At 36.0% G+C, this 22,403-nt stretch overlaps 1 protein-coding gene, 1 long non-coding RNA gene and 1 pseudogene across 2 annotated transcripts; all 3 read right to left on the bottom strand.

The window, feature by feature from the left end:
* Positions 1-3,345: 3,345 nt before the first annotated feature.
* LOC131153868 (putative pentatricopeptide repeat-containing protein At1g12700, mitochondrial) lies at positions 3,346-4,713 on the bottom strand. Its single transcript, XM_058106318.1, has one exon. The coding sequence runs from the start codon at positions 4,711-4,713 to the stop codon at positions 3,346-3,348; it is 1,368 nt and encodes a 455-aa protein (XP_057962301.1).
* Positions 4,714-6,617: 1,904 nt separating this feature from the next.
* LOC131154503 (putative 4-hydroxy-4-methyl-2-oxoglutarate aldolase 2) lies at positions 6,618-7,117 on the bottom strand (annotated as a pseudogene).
* Positions 7,118-10,107: 2,990 nt separating this feature from the next.
* LOC131154505 (uncharacterized) lies at positions 10,108-21,329 on the bottom strand. The gene is made up of 3 exons (XR_009136456.1): positions 21,120-21,329; positions 20,605-20,737; positions 10,108-10,585 (listed from the first exon to the last, which is right to left on the bottom strand). It is a non-coding gene; the product is annotated as an uncharacterized LOC131154505 (long non-coding RNA).
* Positions 21,330-22,403: the final 1,074 nt, after the last annotated feature.

Genomic DNA, 22,403 nt, shown 5'->3' with positions numbered 1-22,403 from the left:
CAACAGTCTGAAAGAGGTAAGAGAACAATTCTAATAGTATATGTTGATGATATAATCCTTACTGGTGATGATACAGTAGATATGGAGAGATTGAAGAAAATTCTGGCTGCTGAATTTGAAGTTAAAGACTTGGGACAATTGCGATATTTTTTGGGCATGGAAGTTGCGAGAACGAGAAAGGGAATTAGTGTTTCTTAGCGAAAGTATGTTACTAATCTCCAAATTGAAACTGGCATGCTTGGATGCAAACCCAGCGAAACCCCAATTGAAGCAGTAAAGAGGGTTGAAGACTGTGGAATACTAGTTAAAAAGGAAAGGTATCAGAGATTGGTTGGCAAGCTAATCTACCTATCACATACTAGACCAGATATTGCATTTGCAGTCAGTGTAGTAAGCCAACACATGCATTCACCAAAAGAAGCCCACTTAGATGTCGTGTACAAGATCCTTCGATATCTTAAGGGATTCCCGAGAAGAGGACTCTTCTTCAAAAAATGTGAAAGCAAGGAAGTAGTTTTTACAGATGCAGATTGGGCAGGATCAGTGGAAGATAGAAGTTCCACCACAGGTTATTGCACATTCGTCTGGGGAAATCTGGTAACTTAGAGAAGCAAACAACAGAATGTAGTGGCTCGTAGTAGTGTTGAAACTGAATTCAGGGTAGTTGCTCAAGGGATATGTAAATGACTGTGGTTACGGAAATTCTTGGAAGAAATATAGGTCCCGGTGAAATTTCCTATCAAATTCTATTGTGACAATAAGACAGCTATCAGCATCTCTCTCAATCCAGTTCAACATGATAGGACTAAGCATGTGGAAGTGGACAGACACTTTATCAAAGAGAAAATTGAAGAAGGAATTATCTGTATGACTTATGTACCTACCAAGGAACAAACTGCAGATATCTTCACTAAAGGGTTGGGACGACAGAACTTTGATGATCTCATTAGCAAGTTGGAGATGATTAATATTTATGATCCAACTTGAGGGGGAGTGTTAAAATTCCAAGTATCATTGTAAATAATAAACAAATTAAGAAAATGGGTAAATATGGGGGATTTGATATTGTTCGGTAAGGGGTTTGTTTCCTTGTTTAGAATAGGTGATTGTATTATATAAGATTGGGACGTACACATGAACAAATTAATTCAATGTAATTCAAGGCTTCCGCTTACAAAGAGTAAAGAGAGAAATAATGTAGCTATGCAACACACCAAGGGGCAAATCCTAGAATTCAATTTCAATCATAAATAAAGTGTCCCAGCCAATTGAATATATTAAAGCTTGATATACATTGTTGGTCCGCAACGAAACAACTTAAGCTTTTACATAAAGTGGCAAACTAACTTAAGCTTTTACATAAATTCGTAAATTAACATGATATCAAAGCTATAGTTGCGAGGAATTCATGGTTTATAGTCTTGATGCCCATGGTTATTGTGTGGTGATTAGAAATTATCTTATTCCATGTAACACTAATTATTTATCTTTTGCTATCTCCACGAGCAATCGGATTGCATATGCAGGGGATTGTTAGAGCTTGGTATACATTGTTGCCCACAACCTAATAGCTTAAGCTTTTAGCATCATACATTGTAGCCATTCATGTTCATAGGCCATATGTTGTTTTACACTGTATTGACCAAAAAATTACACATATAGAAATAGAATTTTTAAAATAAAACCTTTCAAATTCCATCATTCACATTTCATGTGTTCATTAAAAATTCAATATTTTTGTCCAATGAGGCTTTTTCTCTCTTTCATTCCTGCAAGAGCCTTCGCACGTCTATAGAACCGATTGAAGGAAGGTATGGAGGAGAATTTCCTCAAGTCGATGCAGATTGAAAGTAAGACTTTCAATCTGTGTTTCGAAAGGATTGGGGAAGAGGGTTTTGTTCACTTGGAGTAGAAATCTCAAGTCAGGAATTGACAGATCAAGATCACCCTTTCAGCCACAAAGGGGGATTGTGATTTGTCTCCCTTAATTTATAACTTGGAGCATTTCTCTCGTCGCAAAACGATTGCCATACTTTCTTTTCTGAGCGGTGAGTAGATAGAATCACAAAGGTAAATTCTTGGAAGTGGAAGTGCAGCTGAACAACAAAATAAATTCTATATTGGTTTTAACGTGTCACAAGCCAAGCTTGTTCAAGGCATTATGCTTTTCCGTGACTGCTTGCCGTGTGTTCATGGGATGGGTAACCATCATGTAAGTAATAATATATGTTTTACTTTCATTGAGTGTGCTTATGCCTTAGTGTAGAATGAGAGCATGACTCTTTAATCAGTTTGATGTTTCCAAGTGTCAAAATTAGAGTATGATATAAAGCTATTTAGGGGAGGTTACTGCTCATCGGTCTAGTAAAACTCACTAGCATTTGTAAACATGTTTAGCCTACTTGCATCCGTCACTAAACACAATTTGCCTAAAGAGGAAGAGTTAATGGATTACATTTCTTCAATGTTTAATGTGTGCTTATCATTTGCTTACATGAATTGCTTATTGCTTCCGCTTACTTTAATAAGATAATAGGAAATTGTAAGAGTTGGTACACAAACAAGTTCTATATTTTCCCATAAGTAGGCATGGGTCAATCCAAACAGCATAAATATTATTTATTTCTCCATAATATAAACATTGAGCAAGCTTCCAAGTTAAATTGTCAATACAGAACTATAAATATGTTATTTTGTCACTTTAGAGAATCTTCGATAACATATCGCAACAACGTGATCCTAAGAAGAATCTACACATGAACAAAGAAAAATAGTTGCTATGGAACAACAATACACAACCAGTACCAGCAACTAATGCTAGATGTGAAACAATAAGCACCAAATAACAATAAACATGAAAAAATTCTCAACCTGCTTCCTTCCCAACATTCATTGCTAGGTCTTAGTTCATGTTCATAACTGTCACAAATCCTTATGCATCTCATCCAACAATGATAATCTAATTTACCAATAGATTGCTACTCTAGTAACATGGTCATAGTGTTTGCATCCACTAAGAAACCCCGACTAACCATTATGTGAAGGAGTTTCATTGCTCTCAATATCTCATTGTCTCAAAGAAGTCCTTGGATAATTATATTATAAGTGAAACCATTTGTCTTTCATTTTTTGAAGCAAGTCATTTGCTTCATTTAACAACCCTCTTTTACAAAATGCACTCATCATTATATTACATGTATGAATAAAAGGTTGTAGTGTTTTGGCCGAGAGATTTTGAAAGGTTTCCTTTGCAAATTCAAGCTTCCCAACTTTGCACATACCAGCAATAATGATATTGTAAATAACTATATCAAGACTCATTCCACTATTTTCAATTGTTTTAAACTAGGCCATCGCCACATCAAAGTATTTGCTTTTGAATAGACCATCCGCCAAGGTTGAGTACATCACAATATCAGGAGTTTGGCCATGAGCTTGCATCTTATCTAGAAGCATCTGTGCATCCTGCGGCCTGCCCACCTCAAATTGGCCGCTTATAAGAGTTGTGAAAGTCACAATGTCAGGAATCAATCCATTTTGAGACATTTCTTCAAAGAGCTTCATGGCTTCCTCCATTCTTTTACTCTTGCAAAATCCATGGATCAAGATGTTATGACTATAAACAGTAGGCAAACAACCTCTGCCAACCATCACATCAAATATATCCAATGCCATGTTCATTTGGCCTTGCAAAACAAATCCATCCATAAGGGCATTGTAAGTTATAGTATTAGGCTCTAGACCTCTTCCAATCATCAATTCCACAACATCCTGTGCTTGAGCAGCCATCCCCTCTTTACAAAGGTTATCAACCAATATGCTTAAGGTATACAGATTTGGGGTGATTTCTTTATCTATCATTTCATTCAACAAGCTAGTAACTTCTTTCCACTGACATAAACTACAGTAGCCACGGATTAATGAGCTGTAGGTGACAACATTTGGAGTAATGTTTTTACCAATCATTTCTAAGAAGAGGCTGAAAGCCTCATTTACTAGCATGTCCTTGCAGAGCCTATCAATGATTGGGCTATATGCTACTACAGTTGGCACGCAACCTATTTCTTCCATCTTCCTTAGCAACTCAAGGGCTGCACTATTTTCCCCAATCTTACATAACCCATTTATCATCGTCGAATAAGTAAACACATCCAATTGATAACCGTCCTCCATCATTAGGTTAAATAACCATGCGGCCTGAGCAACTTCACCCCCAAAACAAAGGCCCTTGATAAGAGTATTCAAAGTGGCGGTGTTTGGCCCCAAACCGAGCTTCAAAATTTTTCCTAAAACAGAGAAACCAAAATCCACTCGATTCAAGTTGCAAAAACAATTTGTGAGGATATTCAGACTATTCATGTTGGGCGTAACTCCTACAGAATCCATTTGATTAATTACGGAAATTGCAGTCGGATTATGTTTCATTCTCACAATCAAACCCAACAATTGATTATATTCGACAATGGAAGGCGAGGGTTTCATCCAAACCGTGCGACAGAACAACCCTATGGCATCATCAATACTGCCAGCAATGCCAGATTTGCAATGCTCCTTCACAATTTGACGAAGGTGAGGTGTGAATGGTGCTGTTATGCTTTTGCTGGTAGTAATAGTAGCGTAAGTGCAAGTTCGAACGAGGAGAAAAGGCATCACAGCATAAGTACTTACAGTGGCAAAAGCACCATCTCTTCCAAAAGCTATTCCCCGCACCATGCTGGTCAAAAGAAAAGAAAAATGGGCAGGAAAAGCATCTTGAGCACGTTAAAAATAGCGATGCTTTGGATCCAAAGATGTTATTTTTCATGATGAAAATAGTTATTGGGTGGGGGGTGTCAAAACATTAGTTATGATGCTTCAATTGGATCTTAGATTATCTTCACAAAAGGAAGAATATTTTAAAGTTTGACCTAGAAAAAGGATTTTGGTCATAAATATAATATTATTTAGAGGAGAGTTTTACTATTTTATAAGAACCATTTTTGTCACATGGTGTAATTCTTTGAAGCTAAAATTGAAATTTACAAATTAAATCTTGCAGCCAAAGGTTTTAAAAAAAAATTTCTTATTTATTTTTATATACTTTTTATCCAATTTCAATAAGAATGTCTATTAGCTTATATGAACATGACTTGCTAACCCTTGGTTAATGAAACAAAAGATATGCTTAAAGATCCAAGTGAAGTTAATGTTTATCTAGTTGCATTAGGAGTGTAAGTTTTGACACTCTTGATTAAAATTCATATTTCTTATAAATAAAGTATTAGAGTTACAAGAGCATTCTTGACAAATTTCACCTAATGAGCATAAGGGTAAAATCTTCTTTGCAAAAAATAGGGGAGAGATTAATACAAGATTAAAATGTGTTGGTCGTAAAGCTCATGTCAACACCAAAATTGTTGTGTAGATAATTTGTTTCCCTTAATCACAATTTATATTAACACATAACTAAATGATATTCTTTCACCTAGTTAAGGTTTAATGCAACACATTTATTATACACAATTATTCCTCTTTGACAACAAACTCTCTTCAAAGTTTAATAACATTAAGATGAGTGGGAAATTGTGTGCACTTTAGTATCAGGAAATCAATATTTTTTGAGTATATATTGAAAAAGGAAACTTATCTTGGAAAGGGAAATGCAAGTTCAATTCATTAAATCATTAATACATAAATTCATAGAATAATGAATTATAAATAGGGTTAAAAAAATTTAAACTTATAAATTTTCGTTAAATACAAGTTAATTCACTAATGTTAAAGGCATACTTCCTATTACAATTAATCCAAGTCTTTTTTATATCATTATTTTTTTAATTTTTGTTTTCATTTCTTTATAATAAAAAAAATAAATTATAAAAATATGCTTGTCAATGTTGGCAATTTTCTTGTTTCTGTGATTCGGAAAGCGTCCAAATCACAACAATTCCCGCTTTTCTGTGATTCTAAAAATATGCAGGAGAGTTGTTATAGTATAAACAACTTTTACCTTTTTTATACAGAAAAACTATTATTTCAGACTCCAACGGAAGACCAATCTATCACAAATAAATAAGTCGTTCTAAAAATGGAAACAAAAAAAAAAAAAAAACAAATTTATTACTAAAGTTGGTAAAGAAATAAAAATATTACAAGGTCCAATGGCCAGCAAAAATGAACAGATGCCAGAGTGAAATGCCAGTATAATGACGGGGCAAAAATGAAAAAATATTTTTGATGGTACAAGTAAAGATCAATTATTGTAGGCCATACAAGTGGAAGTGGCGACAAGTTAAGTCCTACTAAGATCCCATTTATTATTTATACCAGAGTGTTGCTGAAGTGGTTAAAGGCTTAAAGCTGACATATGACAAATCAGTGTATGAATTTCTTTTAGAGATTTCCAAACAGAAGCATAACCTCCAAGCGAATCTTCATGCAAACCCAAATATTTTGCAAAAAGAAGCAGCCCTTTTAGAAAGCTAGAGTTTCTATTGAAGTAGTATCACTCTGAATGAAGAAGCATATAAACACAGAGGCGAGTTTTTTGCCAAACGTTCCAAACATGAGCTCAGAAACAGAGTCTACAAACAAAAGCATCACACACACAACTTAATGACATTTGTAAGGAAGAACGCTCAGATAGATAACTCTGTTCAAGAAATCAGAATTCCATCTGTGTGTGCACAAAGCCACTCCCCATCGCAGATTCTAGTACTAGCAATGCTAATTGGAATATGCTTCTCCCCAATCCCCTTCTTGTTAGCTTTCATTGGATGTGAAGCCAAAGCTCTCACTCCAATATCACACCCATTTATCTCATCAACATCCCTCACACAGCCATTGACCACTATACCCGCCCATCCATTATTAGAAGCTTGTACCACATGATTGCCCCCCAATATTGCACACCGCTTACTTCCTCCCCATCAACAACGAGAACTCTGCCATTGCCCTTTTCTTGAAGAAACTCACGAACCAAAACATTGTCTTCAAACACTTTGAGGGTAACTATAGGTCCAGAGAAGACTTAGCGTGAACCTTATATCTGGAAAATCGACTCAAGCGCTCGAAGCTTACCACTCACAATAAGTTGGGGATTTGCATCACAAACTTCAGCAGTTGTAACAAAGGCCATTTTATTTCTAAGACCAGGAGAGAACAAAAATCAAATGCATTTAAATGGCCACCAAGCAAATCATACAACATTTAATTCCCCCAGAGAATATTAGCTAGAAGATTTTTTTAAAGCTTCGATGTAATGTTCCTAAAATATTTATTGTTTTCACAATCGTTTTAGCTTTCCTATTTCAGAACGTTAACCAATGAATTGAGCATTATTTAAAAGAATCGGTGAAATTGTGGAATTAAGGAAGATGAGATGCGAGATTAATAAACTAGCTGAACAAAAAAAGAGAAATAAGAGAAATATTTTAATCTTTTCCTGTCTCTCTCTCTCCCCCCTTCTCTCCCTACTGCCCTACATCACCTAGTCATGATGAAACTCATTTATGTTCCAGTCTTGACATTCACCCAAGCAGATTGAAGTGACATAAAACATCATAGGACTGCTAAGATTTCATTAGGTCGGAGGTCTGTTCTAACAAGAAACACAACGCAAAAAAAAAGTTCATGGAAGAGAGATTATTGATACAAGTGCACTCATGACATGTCTTCCTTTCTTAAAAGAACCTTGAATTATGCTACTGTGAACCTGGCAAAAAAAAATGACACTTAACGGCCAGGGTATGGGCTCTTTATTGCTTGATAAAGTGGATACTGCCAGTAAGTTTATTGTTCCAGCCAATGTAGTTATGCAAATAATGGATTAAATGCACTCGCGGCCATGGTCACTAAACTATTGACTGAAATAAGCAAGACACTATTTTTTTTTCTAGTGCATCAAGATCACTCAACCATGAAATTGTTGCAATCTCCCTCTTTCTATCCAAAAATGACATCCCTGAATTAAAATTGCTCACATGGCAGTTCAGGGACATGCTTACCACATTTTTTATTTTCTTTGGTGGTTTATAAGGCGGGGAGTGTGTGAGTGGGAGTATTGGCAGCATGACTATTGATCATGAATACCGCAGCAAGGGAGACAGAGATAGGGTTTGATTGATGCCTTACGAGGGCGCTCAACAACTCCATGAGGGCCATGACATAAGTAGCATGAAATTTTACCCTTTCCATTGGATGTGTTGAACCCTCGAGACGATGAAGCTTCTTTTAAAGTTGTTGCCTTATAATCGGTTCCCCCACTTTTGGGTTTGTCTTTCTTAAAAGACTTTCGACTGTATCCACCCACACCACTCTCTTTGGACGAAGGGGTATTATCACTAGCGTAGTCAGTCTAACGTTCCGTGGTAGCTTGTGCAATAGACAAGTCTTGAACTCTTTGCCTATGAAGTTTTGTCCTTGCCCATGATTTCAACCCCTCAAGAAAATAGAACAATGTGTCCTTTTCCGTCATGTCCCTAATATCCAACATCAAAACAGAAAATTATTTCACATATTCCCTGATTGACCCAATATGCCTGAGATCTCTCAACCTCCTCCTAGCATTATACTCAACATTCACACGAAAGAATTGGGTCTTGAGCTATCTCTTCAAGTCTGCCCAGCAATCCACTACACAGTGTCCTCTCTCAATTTCACTGTACTTAGCACACCACCACAATTTGGCGTCACCAACCAAGTATATAGTTGCTATATCCACTTTCACCTGCTCTATGTCCATCTTCAAAGCACGAATGTACTGCTCTATAACAAACAAGAAGTTTTCCAACTCCTTGGCATCACGGGCAGCCCCATACGTCTTACGTTTTGGTACCTTGGTCTTGCTAACCCTAGAGTGTTAAAGTTTCTCATAGAAAGAACCATAACATTCATCTTTGCAATCAAATCAGCTATCTGAGCTTGCAAGATCTCCATAGTGTGGTGAAAGTCCTCTGAAATTTCCACCATCGAACTTTGTTGATGCTTTTGTGATCGCGACAATTCATCAACATGATCCGTCAGTCAGGCCATCTCTATGGCCACATTGTTAGCTATCGTCTCAACCTGTGCTTCCAGGACATCAATTCTCTAGGCATTAGTCGGCATGGTCATTTACCAAAGCTTTTACAATCCCACAACAAAGTCAACTGAATTCACGTAGCAACTAACCAAGCTCTAATACAAGGTGTCATGAGCCGAATATCTCACACCTTTGTGAAAGGACCGTGCAGCATAAGCTAAAGCCCTCTTGTTTAACTAGCTAGCCTAGCGTTTACCACAATTCACCAATGGAACGCTTTTATTGTCATTCAAGCAAATATAAGTGAAAGCAATAAGCAATTTATGAAAGCAACGACACTTAAGCAAGTAAACATTAAAACAATGTATCAATACCTCCATTAACAATGTGCGTTTAGCGAGAGAAGCAAGTAGGCTAAACACATTGGCAATCATGGGAGAATGTAGTAGAGATGGAGGGAAAGAAGAAGATGAATAAGAAGAAGAAGAAAGAAGGAAGAGATGGAGAAACAAAGGGGAAATCACACATTCACTTTCAATTCAAATTCAACAGTAACAACTCCTACATTGCGTTCACACACTATTATAAGAAAGCCTACAACGCATGAAATTACACATATGCCCCTAAAGATACATGAAATTAGAAACAAACCCCTAAAATATACAAAAACAATACCAACAAACCCCCAACTATTCATAACCCTATACTAATTAAAATAAACACACATAAAAGACAAATTAATTTAACACACCAGCCCTTGTCCAATTCTTCTCCATTAATTTCCAACCGTTCAACTCATGGTTTTGCTTCTTGTGCTACATTACTCAGTTAATTGACTAACGACTTGCGAGTTCAAGGGAAAATTAGGCACATATAACAAAAACAAAAGAGGAATAGAAGAAACTGAAAATATATTGCCAAAACTTGAACCAAAAAAAAAGGTAAGGACTCTAAACAATTTAGGACTACCAATACAGGAGGAGGCATCAAAATCAAAAATCCAATGTGAGAAACATGAAGAGGCAAGAAGCTTCATTGTACCTGAATGGGCCAAAGTAGCAGTAGACCTAAAAGATTAAGTTTGGAGTTGTTGAACCATGCAAAAAGATTGTTAAACACCTCTCAAGACAAAGTAATGACTTCCTAGTAGAGTGGCTAGGGTCATTTGAAGTGTCAATAGTAGAATTGCCGTTTGCAAGAAATTCATAGGCCCAAGCTAGTTTCCCAAGGAGATACCAACAGCAATCAAAGGCATGATTTTCCTTGCCACAATGCATGCAAATGCGAGAATTGCCATGTCGAACTCCTCATCCTCTCACACAATCTTTGCCATGACCACAATCCAAACCTCATCCTTGTCCCCAAAAACCCCCTAATACTGTAGAGGCAATATTCATGGTCAAATTATTGCAGGAAGGAACTTGAGGAGAAATCAGGCAGCACACAGTAGCACAAATCCGACTTTTTGAAGACCTGGAAAAAACCGGAACTTACAATCCTTCAGATCTTCCAAAATCCATAACTTCAAGAGGCATCTACGGATACAAAGACATGAGCTCACAATATCCTGGAGGAATTGCTTAACTACAAAGAGCAGGGCAGATCACAGAAAAATACTTCAGGCATTTAATAAACCAGCCGGCAGCAGGTACATGGGCCAGCAAATGGAAAGAAAAATGCAAGCAAGAACAAGAAATAAGTCCTTGGACACCAGTTGAAACCAACCAGCAATTGGTACAAGATTGCAAGAAATTAGTCATCAACAGAAAGTATCATCAAGAGAATAGGTCAAAACCTAATCTGATAATGTAATAATCCAGCTCTATATATATCATGGTCCAGGTTATAAAATATTAGAACATTGAACACAAAAAAAACCAGGACCTGAGTGCTGTTACCATGTAAAAAATGTGTACACGTTTTGCTTTTCTAACATTGCAATGGAAGCATGGTATACCAATTTTTTCAACAGGAAAATGGGTGCTTCTCTGTAAATAATATCAATATTTAATTTTCACACCAATACAACATTGAGAGAAGAAATAAACATACGAATCTAATTTCCAAGAAAATGTAATATTCATACTTCCTACACATGTTCCAAACAACCAAGAAATGAGCATCATAAGTAATTTTCTAGTATTTTGAATGAAAAAATAAAGAAAAAAATAACAAAACCCAGAAAATTGACAAGCAAAAAATTAAATTTTTATAAACTGTAGTGTAAATCCAATAAGTACCCTTTGAGAGTCCCTAGTCAACTTTTGGTTCTTTACTTCATGCAGATATCAAGGGAATCTAATGTACAACGTTATTTTCCCAACAATTCATTTCAACTTCCCACCAATAGGAATTACGATTAACTAAAACAACCGAAAAAAAAAAAAAAAACACAAACAAAAACGATATTAGTTGTGTCCTAGCATTCATCTACTGGTAAATACTTCTTTTTTCTTTACATAAAGTAAGAATTCAAAATTACAGAATAATAATTAACCTCTTTGTTTGAAGTGAGGCTCAATAGAGAAATCATTTTCTACAGCTTTATTACTGAAAATATACACTTGAACAGTTTTGAGTTTCTTTCTTCTCTTACATTTTCTGGGATACCAAAAAAAGCTAGACAGTGAGAAAAAATTAGACATACAGAAAGGGTTACCCAAATCTTCAGAGTTCTGGCTTCACCAGCTTCAAAAAATCCCATGCTTCATGTATTCACACAACAGTTCTCAGACATGTTTCTGTAGCAAAGTAGGTCCAAATTGAAAGTATAAATGAGGTCCAAAGCCTGTATTATATATGACCAAGTAATACAGTCAAGCAAGCACTGTAAAGCCATGTCATCATTAAAAATAGTTTCACACAATCTATTAAATTTCAATTTCTGACTAAAATTTCAACACTTCAAAAATGGAGAAATTTTGATTGAAATTCCAATGATGATTTCCATTTTAAAAAATAATAGAAATTAGTGGTAAGGGATGAAATTCTTTAATATAACTTTAGAAACTATTAATAGATGTAATATTGCAAGACTCAAAACTAAATATTATAAACAAAATACATCAATGTCAAGTATGTGGGGTACAAAATGCAACAACCGTAATTTAATAATCATAATAAACATATTAAATTAATATAATGAAATTGATAAACCAGTTAAATATTATTTTGATTAGAATACAAATAATTTAGTCATTAAAGCTCAAATTAGAAGGAAAACTTAAATTTCAAGGAAGCTTCATTCCATGGTAAAAATTTCAACAAATTTTGATCTTTTGATAATTGATAAATATCAGATGAATTGTGGGCTATTACAATGGATAGAAATTGATTGCCATTTTGATTCTTGTGCACGATGGAAAGAGGAAATTTCAATATAAATTTTGAGTTCGCAGAAATTTAAGTAGATAGTTTCGGAGTAGTACTCCCAACGCATAGTCCATGAAAGATTAAAGCAAGAAGGCACTGATTCTAATAATAAACAAAATGAGATAACATCATGCATTAAAATTGATCTTAGCCATAGTAAGAGGAGCATAAGTATTACTACTGGGCAATTGATTAAATCTTCATAACAAATAAAAAAAAAATTGAGTTATAAAAATGAAGTAGAGATACTGCAAATTCATTTCAGACTCCAAAGCAAGTGTGAAAGAAATAACAAAAATCTAAGAACCCACTACACCTCCAATATTGACTCAGGCGTCGAAGCCAGTTTAGTTCATCCCCTTTAAGGCATGATTTGCATCATTGGTCAACCACTTAAAAGCTTCATCTTTTTCGTGAAGCTGTTACTTAACATGTTAAGAGACCTACGTCGCCAAGAGGTCCTAGATTCAATTCTAGTTGCCCATGTTTATCATCTGTTTGTCAAACTTTATCTTACTCCCTCTAATGTTTGTTAACCGTTGGTTTACCACTCAAGAACTCCACATGCAATTGGGCTGTACATGCAAGACAGAATTAAATCCTGATATACTGTTGGCCGACCAACTAGCAGCATAAGGTTTTAGGTAAACTGGTGCCATAACAATCCTCAGTGGTGATTCTGGGCTTATCTATTCAAAAGAAAAAGTAGCATAATCCCTCAACTCCTGCAGCTGTAGCGGGAAAGGGGGCAATGAGGGAGTTCTACTTCAGCAAAGACAGATTCCATTTTTTCAGGGGCATTACACTATTATTGAAAGGCAATGATGAGGTTGAACCATGGCAGACAAATCCACAGACACCAACAAGCAGGCAGAGAGATCAGGGTTTACCCATTGTCGAAGAGCTGCTACAAATGAAATTGGCAATGCCACTCCTAAAAAAATGTTGAACACTCCAGCCAATTGATCAACTGAAAGACGAATGTCAGCCTCTCACCCAAGCATCTACAAGGACTGCCCAGTGTTTCTGACAAGTGGAAACCCTCCGTTGCTTATTATGCTGATACCCAAAGAGAAAAAAACTGCACACATAGACAGAGAGAGAAAGAAATGGAGTTGATGGCTTGGTGAGGTAGTTAAATGGGACAAATGTGAAGACTCAGGCATAACCCCCCATACCACTTAATCTGTCCGACCAATCACCCATCACCTGCATCCCCTTTCCTTTCTTCACCGAGGCACTAGCTCCATCTCTCAGAGAGAGAGAGAGAGAGAGAGAGCTTTTCATGCATCATTTTAAATTTTCTCATCTTTGTTCAGGAAAATGAATTATGCTGCTTTTTGAGAATTCTACTTGTGAAGTTTGTCCCAAATTGGAAAAAAATGAGTATTTGATGGGTGCTTATATACATGGTGTAGCCCAAGACCCAGTGGGCTTAAACTTTTAGGTCAAGTTGGTACTCACCCATGTGTATCAAGCACACATTTGGACTCCTCCGATTATAACAAGTGGTATCAAAGCCGACGGTTCATAACTCTGGGTGTGGGAGTGTGTGATCGGGGCTAAGAAGGATCATCTAAGCTGCCAATATGGATCCAAATTGGGTCAAAACGCAATAGATAGGATTGGTTTGGAGGCGCCATTTGTAATACAATCTGAGACACGTAAGACGGCCCACTTGAGCGAACTGTTGGAGAATTTGTCCCATAAGAGAGAAGATGGATTCCGTTCAAGGGGGAGCAGTTGGAACTCACAAGTGAGGGGGAGATTGTTGAGAATTCTACTTGTGAAATTTGCCCCACATTGGAAAAAAGTGAGTATTTGATGGGTGCTTATATAGATGGTGTAGCCCAAGACCCAATGGGCTTAAACTTTTGGGCCAAGTTGGTGCTCACTCATGTGTATCAAGCACACCTTTGGACTCCTCCAGTTATAACACCACTTATCATAATGAAGGCTCAGCATGCTACATCATGAAATCTCGATAGTTGTCCTGAATGTTATGCACAAGATTCAATTTAAATATAGTTAATAGATTCTAACCAACTCATACAATTAATTGGAGTTATCACCATTGTTCCATAGCTAAAATAAACCATAATTTTCATCGCTAAGAAAAAAATTTCCTGTCCCTAACTATTTTGTTTTAATTGTTTGTGGAAACTAATGCACATCAAAATCCAAATAACTCATACGATTAATTGGAGTTATCACCATTGTTCCATAGATAAAGTAAACAATAATTTTCATCTTTACAAAAACAATTTTCTATCACTAAGTATTTTCTTTTAATTGTTTGTGGAAACTAATCAGCAACGAAATCCTATTAGTTCACCATTCACTGGTATTGATCATGTTGAGCAACTTAGCAATGGAACCATCCCACCATCTATTTCGATAAATTTCTACCTAGGCAAGTCTCAACATCACTAGTGCCTGGCTCAGAAGAAATTTACGTTGTTCAAGGGCTTCTTCAGCAAAGGAAGTATAGAGAGCTACTTCGTTTTCTCTATCCATGAAGGGATCTTTGGCAGAAGAGGCACAGGGAACTACAGTGACCCTCCCACATGAAAGAATTGTTGTTTTTTGTCCCACATTGGTAGAAAAAGTTGTTTCGATTTTTTTCTTTGTTTGTCCCATATTGGTGAGAATTGTTTTTTGAACTTGAGGTTAAAACTATATAAAGAGTTCAACTCTCCATTTGTAAAACACACCTCAAAGTTGTACTTTATCAACAAGTAATGGATTGATCGTCAGTGCCCAAGGATGTAGGTAATTCTATACCGAACCTCGTTAATTTCTTGTCTTATTCTTTTTACTATTTTTATTATTAGTTTCTACATTACTTTAGTTTCTTATATATTCAATAACATTAGTTGTAGTATTGGTGTTTGGCACAAGTAGGGTGCCCGACACAACAATTGGTATCAGAGCTAGGTTGAATAGTGTCGATACAGAGGTGTTCCTTTATTAGGATCTTTGATTCCACGTTTGACGCCTAAGAAGGACCTTGTCTAAGTGAATGCTCAAAGACCATTATGGCTCAGTCGCTCCGTGGAAGTCGGCTTGGTCAAAGTGGAATTTCATAGGATAAAACAAAGTAGACACAGTTGGTACGTACTATTCATCCAAGGCCTTTTGCTTTGTTGGCTGCTATTGAATATATAGAAGATGACAAAAACCAGTGCAGCAATAGAAGAAACTGTCCACATGAACTCTAACCCCTTCGGCTTCAATATCATCATCAAAGATGATAGCTAATGCTCGGTTTGAGGTGGAGAAATTTGATGGTACCAATAATTTTGGTATGTGGCAATGTAGGGTGACGGACATCTTGTATCAGCAAGAATTAGATATTGCTTTGAATGATAAACCAGTGAATATGGGTGACAAAGATTGGGAAAAGATCAATCATCAGGCATATGGTACGATTCGTCTGTGTCTCGTTAAGAATCAGATATTGTAATTATGAAGGAGACATCTGCAAAGAAATTATGGAAGACACTAGAAGATACATTTATGACCAAGAGTTTGGAAAATCGGCTCTATTTGAAAAAGAAATTGTTTCGCTTCTAGTATCAACCACGTATTTCGATTAATGACCACATAAATGCTTTCAATAAAATTTTGGCCGATTTGTCAAAATTTGGATGAAAAGGTGAAAGATGAGGATAAAGTCATATTGTTATTGAACTCTCTCCCTAAAGATTATGAACATCTGATCACCACTTTATTGTATGAGAAAGATAAAGTTACTTTTGATGTTGTTTGTTTTGCATTGATTAGTACTGAATGCACTAACAATAAGGGGACGTTCTCAGAGTTGTAAGCCTAGAAGGAGGAGTAAATCTCATAGGATGAGTAAATCTCGTGGGAGACCTGCTAAAGATGAATGAACCTTTTTGTCATGAGAGAGGGCATTGGAAGAAAGATTGCCCAAAATTACAGCAGAAGAATAAGGGCAAAGCAAATTCTAAAGTCAATATTGCCAATGATGATGGAAGTGAGTCAGATTTTTCTATTGTTGGATCTTCGTCACATTATTTTGGTGAATGGATTTTGGATTTCGGTTGTTCCTATCACATGTGTCCCAATAGGGAATGGTTTTCTAATTTTGAACAATTAGATGGTGGGGTTGATTTTATGGGAAATGATGATACTTGTAAAACAACTAGAATAGGATCAATACAGTTGAAATGTCAAGATGGAACTACTAAAACCTTGACTAATGTTAGGGATGTTCCAAGCCTAAAGAAAAATCTGATTTCACTGGGTGCCTTAAAATCTAAAGGGTTCACTATCACTTTGAAAATGGAACCATAAAGATTAAATCAGGTGCGCTGGTGGCGATGAAAGGAATAAGGAAAAATAACTTGTATTATTTACAAGGTAGTATAGTTATTGGCTCAGCAGCTGTTTTTTCTGAGAAACATGCAGGTTCAGATACAACAAGCTTATGGCATATGCGATTGGCACATGTAGAAGAAAAATCATTGCAACAATTAGCTAAGCGAGGTTTGTTGAAGGGTGCAAAGGTGTGCAAACTTGAATTTTGTGAGCATTGTATTCTAGGAAAACAAACTAGAGTGAAATTTGACACTGCAATCCACCAGACTAAAGGTATTTTAGACTACATCCATACAGATGTATGGGGACCCACAAAAACAGTTTCATTGGGTGGTATGCATCATTTTGTCACCTTTGTTGATGATTTTTTCAGAAGAGTTTGAGTGTATTCTATGAAGCATAAAAATGAAGTATCTGATATTTTCCTTAAATGGAAAAAATTAGTTGAAACTCAAACTGGCAGAAAGATTAAACGGCTCAGATCAGATAATGGTGGTGAATAAACGAGTGACCCATTTATGAAGGTATTGTTCGACGCTTCACAGTTAGAGATACAAGACAACAAAATAGGGTGGCAGAGCGCATGAATCGGACTTTACTGGAGAAAGTTCGATGTATGTTGTCTAATGCTGTGTTAGACAAAAGGTTTTGGGCTGAGGCTGTTAGATATGCGTGTCATCTCATCAACCGTCTACCATCATCTGCAATAGAGGGAAAAACACCCTATGAGGTATGGTCTGAAAAGTCTGCTAGTGATTATGACTATTTACATGTATTTGGTACTATGGCTTATTATTATGTTAAAGAATTTAAGTTTGATCCAAGAGCTAAGACAGCAATATTTTTAGGAATAAGTGCAGGAGTCAAAGAATACCATCTTTGCTATCTTGAGACGAAAAAAAATGATTTTAAGTAGGGATGTGACTTTTGATGAACTTGCGATGATGAAGAAAACAATGTACAAGGAGTCATGAATTGAAGAGAAGACTAGTGGTACTCAACAACAGGTGGAGGGTGAGACAACTTTGGGAAACCCAATGAGAAATGAGACTACACAAGATTACTCTCCAGTTACAGTGGGGAATAGTGTACAATAAAAGGAGATTTCAATTCGAGAATCTTCACAGCACAAGAATCAATTGTTTCTCAGAGGCCAAGACGAGAAATTCAAAAACCTGCTTGGTATATTGATATGGTGGCCTATGCACTTCCAGTTATGGATGATAATGTTCCTTACACTTTTAAAGAAACAATGAGAAACTCTGAATCAGACAAGTGGAAAAGAGGGATGGATGAAGAAATGCAGTCTCTTCATCAGAATCAAACTTGGGAGCTAGCCCAAGTGCCCAAGGGTAAGAAAGCAATTGGTTGCAAATGGGTTTATGTAAAGAAAGAAGGATTTCCAAATGCAAATAATATTCGCTTCAAAGCGAGATTGGTAGCTAAGGGCTACGCACAGAAGGAGGACATTGATTATAATGAGGTATTTTTTCTAGTTGTTAAACATTCTTATATTCGAATTTTGGTGGCTTTGGTAGGACAATTTGATCTTTAACTAGTTCAGCTCAATGTAAAAACTACATTTTCACATTGTGATTTGGAAGAGGAAATCTATATGACTCAACTAGATGAATTTCAAGTTGCTGGAAAAGAAAATTAGGTACAAAACAAGGTAAATCGTTGTATGGTTTAAAACAGTCTCCAACACAGTGGTACAAACGATTTCATCAGTTTATGATGGGTCAGAAGTACATCAGAAATAAACATGATCATTGTGTTTATTTTCGCAGACTACAAAATAGATCTTTTATATATTTACTCTCGTATGTTGATGACATGTTGACAGCTTCAAAAACAAGGAAGAAATCAACAAGTTGAAAAGTTAGTCAAATCAAGAGTTTGAGATGAAAGATCATGGTGAAGCAAAGAAGATACTTGACATGGAGATTCGCAAAGATAGAATGAGAGGAAGAGTTAGTTTGTCTCAGAAACAATATTTAAAGAAGGTAGTACAGAGTTTTGGCATGTCTTAGCAGTTAAAACCAGTAAGCACTCCTCTTGATCCTCATTTCAAACTTAGTGCAGCTTTATCTCCTAAATCAGACGAGGAACGTAAGTATATGTCACAAGTTCCTTATGCAAGTGTTGTTGGTAGTCTGATGTATGCAATGGTTTGTACTAGACCTGATATTTCACAAACTGTTAGTATGGTGAGCAGGTATATGCATGATCTGGGTAAAGAACATTGGCAAGCTGTGAAATGAATTTTGAGATATATTATGAATACGATTGATGTTGGTATAGTATTTGAAAAAAATAATACTATTGATCAACGTATTGTTGGATATGTGGATTCTGATTTTGCAGGTGATCTGGATAAACGTCGATCAACTACTGGATGTGTTTTTACATTTGCTAATAATCCAGTGAGTTTGAGGTCTACCTTACAGTCTACTATTGCCTTGTCTACAACAGAAGCAGAGTACATGACAGCTTCAGAGGCTGTTAAGGAAGCTATTTGGTTACAGGGTTTACTTGAAAATTTGAGAGTTGTTTAGAAGCACATTGTTGTGTTCTATGATAGGCAGAGTGCTATTCATTTGGTAAAGAACTAAGTCTATCATGCACGAACGAAGCACATCAACGTTCGGTTTCATTTTATGCGGGATATTATTGATGGAGGCAAGATACTTCTACAAAAGATTGCTACAGCTGAAAATCCCACAGATATGTTGATCAAGATTGTGACGACAATCAAGTTCAAACATTATTTGGACTTAATCAATATCCTGCACGTATGAATATTTTTGAAATGCGCCAATGATGTAGAACTCGAGAAAATGTTGGTGACTATAAAATTTTTTGAATTTATCGTCAAGGAAGAAATTTGTTGTTTTTTATCCCACATTGATAGAAAAAGTTGTTTTGAATTTTTTTCTTTGTTTGTCCCACATTGGTAAGAAGTGTTTTTTAGACTTGAAGTTGAATCTATATAAAGAGCTCAAATCTACATTTCTAAAACACACCTCAAAGTTGTACTTTGTCAAGAAATAATAGATTGATCGTCGGTGGACGAGGACGTAGGTAATTCTATACTGAACCTCGTTAATTTCTTGTCTTGTTCTTTTTACTGTTTTTATTATTAGTTTCTACATTGCTTTTGTTTCTTATATATTCAACAACATTAGTTGTAGATGTAGCATTGGTGTTTGACACAAGTGGGGTGCCCAGCACAACAAGGATCATACATACGAAAAGAGATTCAAACTACACTATATGTTGCCACTCTACCATAAGCAGATCATCCTGCCATGCAACATTTCTAGTGTACTTGCCTATGCCATCTGAGATCCATAAATCCGAGGAGAAGAGAGAGATTGGGAGATAAAAAAAAACTGATGTAAACACCCATCCACACCGAGGCATAAACACTAAAATTGCAATTTTAATTCCAATCCTTGTAATAGTGATGTTAAAGGCCTAACATACTTGAAAACAAGGAAAATAAAATAGGGACACCTAAGAACATTACTTTCCCAATAGACAGAAACCAAGAACTACTAATTTATGACCTAATAAAATACTATATAAAATATTGCATAATAGAAAAATAATGTCTAAAATTTTAAAATAATATCAGAAATCTCAAATTCCTTGAATTAGAATTTCCAGCCTTGTTTCTAATAATGTATCATCTTGTGTTTTAAAGGAGAGCAGAATAAACGTCTTTGTTTGATTGTCACCTAGGAAGAGAGGTGTGGTTTGTTGCAAATTTAATGGAAACTACAGCTTCTAAGTATTTTAAAGTGGAATATGCATGAAAGCTAGAGGATTGCTTCCAAGCATCATGCTCATTTATCATCGTCGAATAAGTAAACACATACAATTGACAACCGTTCTGCATCATTCGGTTAAATAACCCTGCTGCTTGAGCAACTTCGCCACCAAAACAAAGGCCCTTGATAAGAGTATTCAAAGTGGCGGTGTCTGGCTCCAAACCGAGCTTCAATTTTTTTCCTAAAACAGAGAAACCAAAATCCACTAGATTCAATTTGCAAAAACAATTCGTTAGGATAGTTAGACTACACACGTTGGGCATAACTCCTACAGATTCCATTTGATTAATTAGGGAAATTGCAGCCGGATAGTGTTTCATTCTCACAGTCAAACCCAACAACTGATTAAATTCGACAATGGAGAGCGAGGGCTTCATCCGAACCATGTGACGGAACAACCCCATGGCATCATTAATACTGCCAACAATGCCCGATTTGCAATGTTCCTTCACAATTTGACGAAGGTGAGGCGCGAGTGGTGCTGTTATGCTTTTGCTGGTAGTAATAGTGGCGTAAGTGCAAGTTCGAAAGAGGAGAAAAGGCATCACAGCGTAAGTACTTACAGTGGCCACCTCTTCCAAAAGCTATTCTCCGCACCATGTTGGTCCGAAGAAAAGAAGAAATGGACATGAAAAGCATTGCACCCGATATCCGATCAAGGGAAGTCACAGGAACTTATTTATCTGCACATTAACATGTATCGGATGGGTCCCAGCCGAGCCCCCCTACTGTCTCAGTCGAAGCAATAGAATATCTTGAACACGTTAAAAATAACGATGCTTTGGATCAAGAGAAGTTATTTTTCATGATGAAAATAGTTATTGGGTGGGGGGTGTCAAAACATTAGTCATCATGCTTCCATCGGATCTTAGGTCATCTTCTACTCCACAAAACGAAGGATATTTTGAAGTTGAAAAGGATTTTGATGATAAATATGATGTTATCTAGAGGAGAGTTTTACTACCTTATAAGGATCCATGGTGTTATTTTTTGAAGCTATAAATGATATGGCATGAAATTGGAATTTACAAATTATATCTTGCAGCAAAAAATTTTAAACAAAAAAAGAAAAAAATTCCTTATTTATTTTTTAAAACTTTTTATCCAATTTCAATAAGGATGTCTATGAGATTATTAATTATAATTGCTGATTAACAAATTCATAAATGGGTATGAAAATTATTATTATTATTATTAATTAGGGATCTAGCTAGATAAAGAAACTGGGTCAAACTAAAGGCTTTGTAGAGCTTGGCTATGAAAACCAACTAATTACTTAAAGAAACTCTATGGCTTAAATAGTCCCCAACACAATGACATAAAAGGTTTAATTCCTATATGATTGGAAATGATTACAAAATAAATGAGTTTAACAAGTGTATTTGACTAAAAATTTTGGAAAGAATCACTCTTACTTGCTAATTCTTGGTTAATGAAATAAAAAATATGCTTAAAGGGTATTTTGAAATGAAAAATCCAAGTGAGGTTAATGTTTTCTAGGTATGAAAATTACGAGAAAGTGTGATGGTGTTTTCTTTGATTAGTTACACTACATTGACAAACTTCAGAATAAGTCGTTCTAAAAGGGAAAAAAACAAAATCCGCAACAAATTATTACTAAAGTTGGTAAAGAAATAAAAATATTAGAAGGTCCAATGGCCAGCAAAAATGAAGAGATGCCAGAGTGAAATGCCAGCACAATGATGGGGCAAAAATGAAAACAAATTTTTGATGGTACAAGTAAAGATCAATTATTGTAGGCCATACAAGTGGAAGTGGCAACAAGTTAAGTCCTAGTAAGATCCCATTTGTTATATGTACCACTGATACCAGACTGTTACTGAAAT

Source organism: Malania oleifera, chromosome 4, assembly GCF_029873635.1.
Source record: "Malania oleifera isolate guangnan ecotype guangnan chromosome 4, ASM2987363v1, whole genome shotgun sequence".
Classification (NCBI taxonomy): Eukaryota; Viridiplantae; Streptophyta; class Magnoliopsida; order Santalales; family Ximeniaceae; genus Malania; species Malania oleifera.
This window is presented reverse-complemented; position numbering and strand designations above follow the sequence as displayed.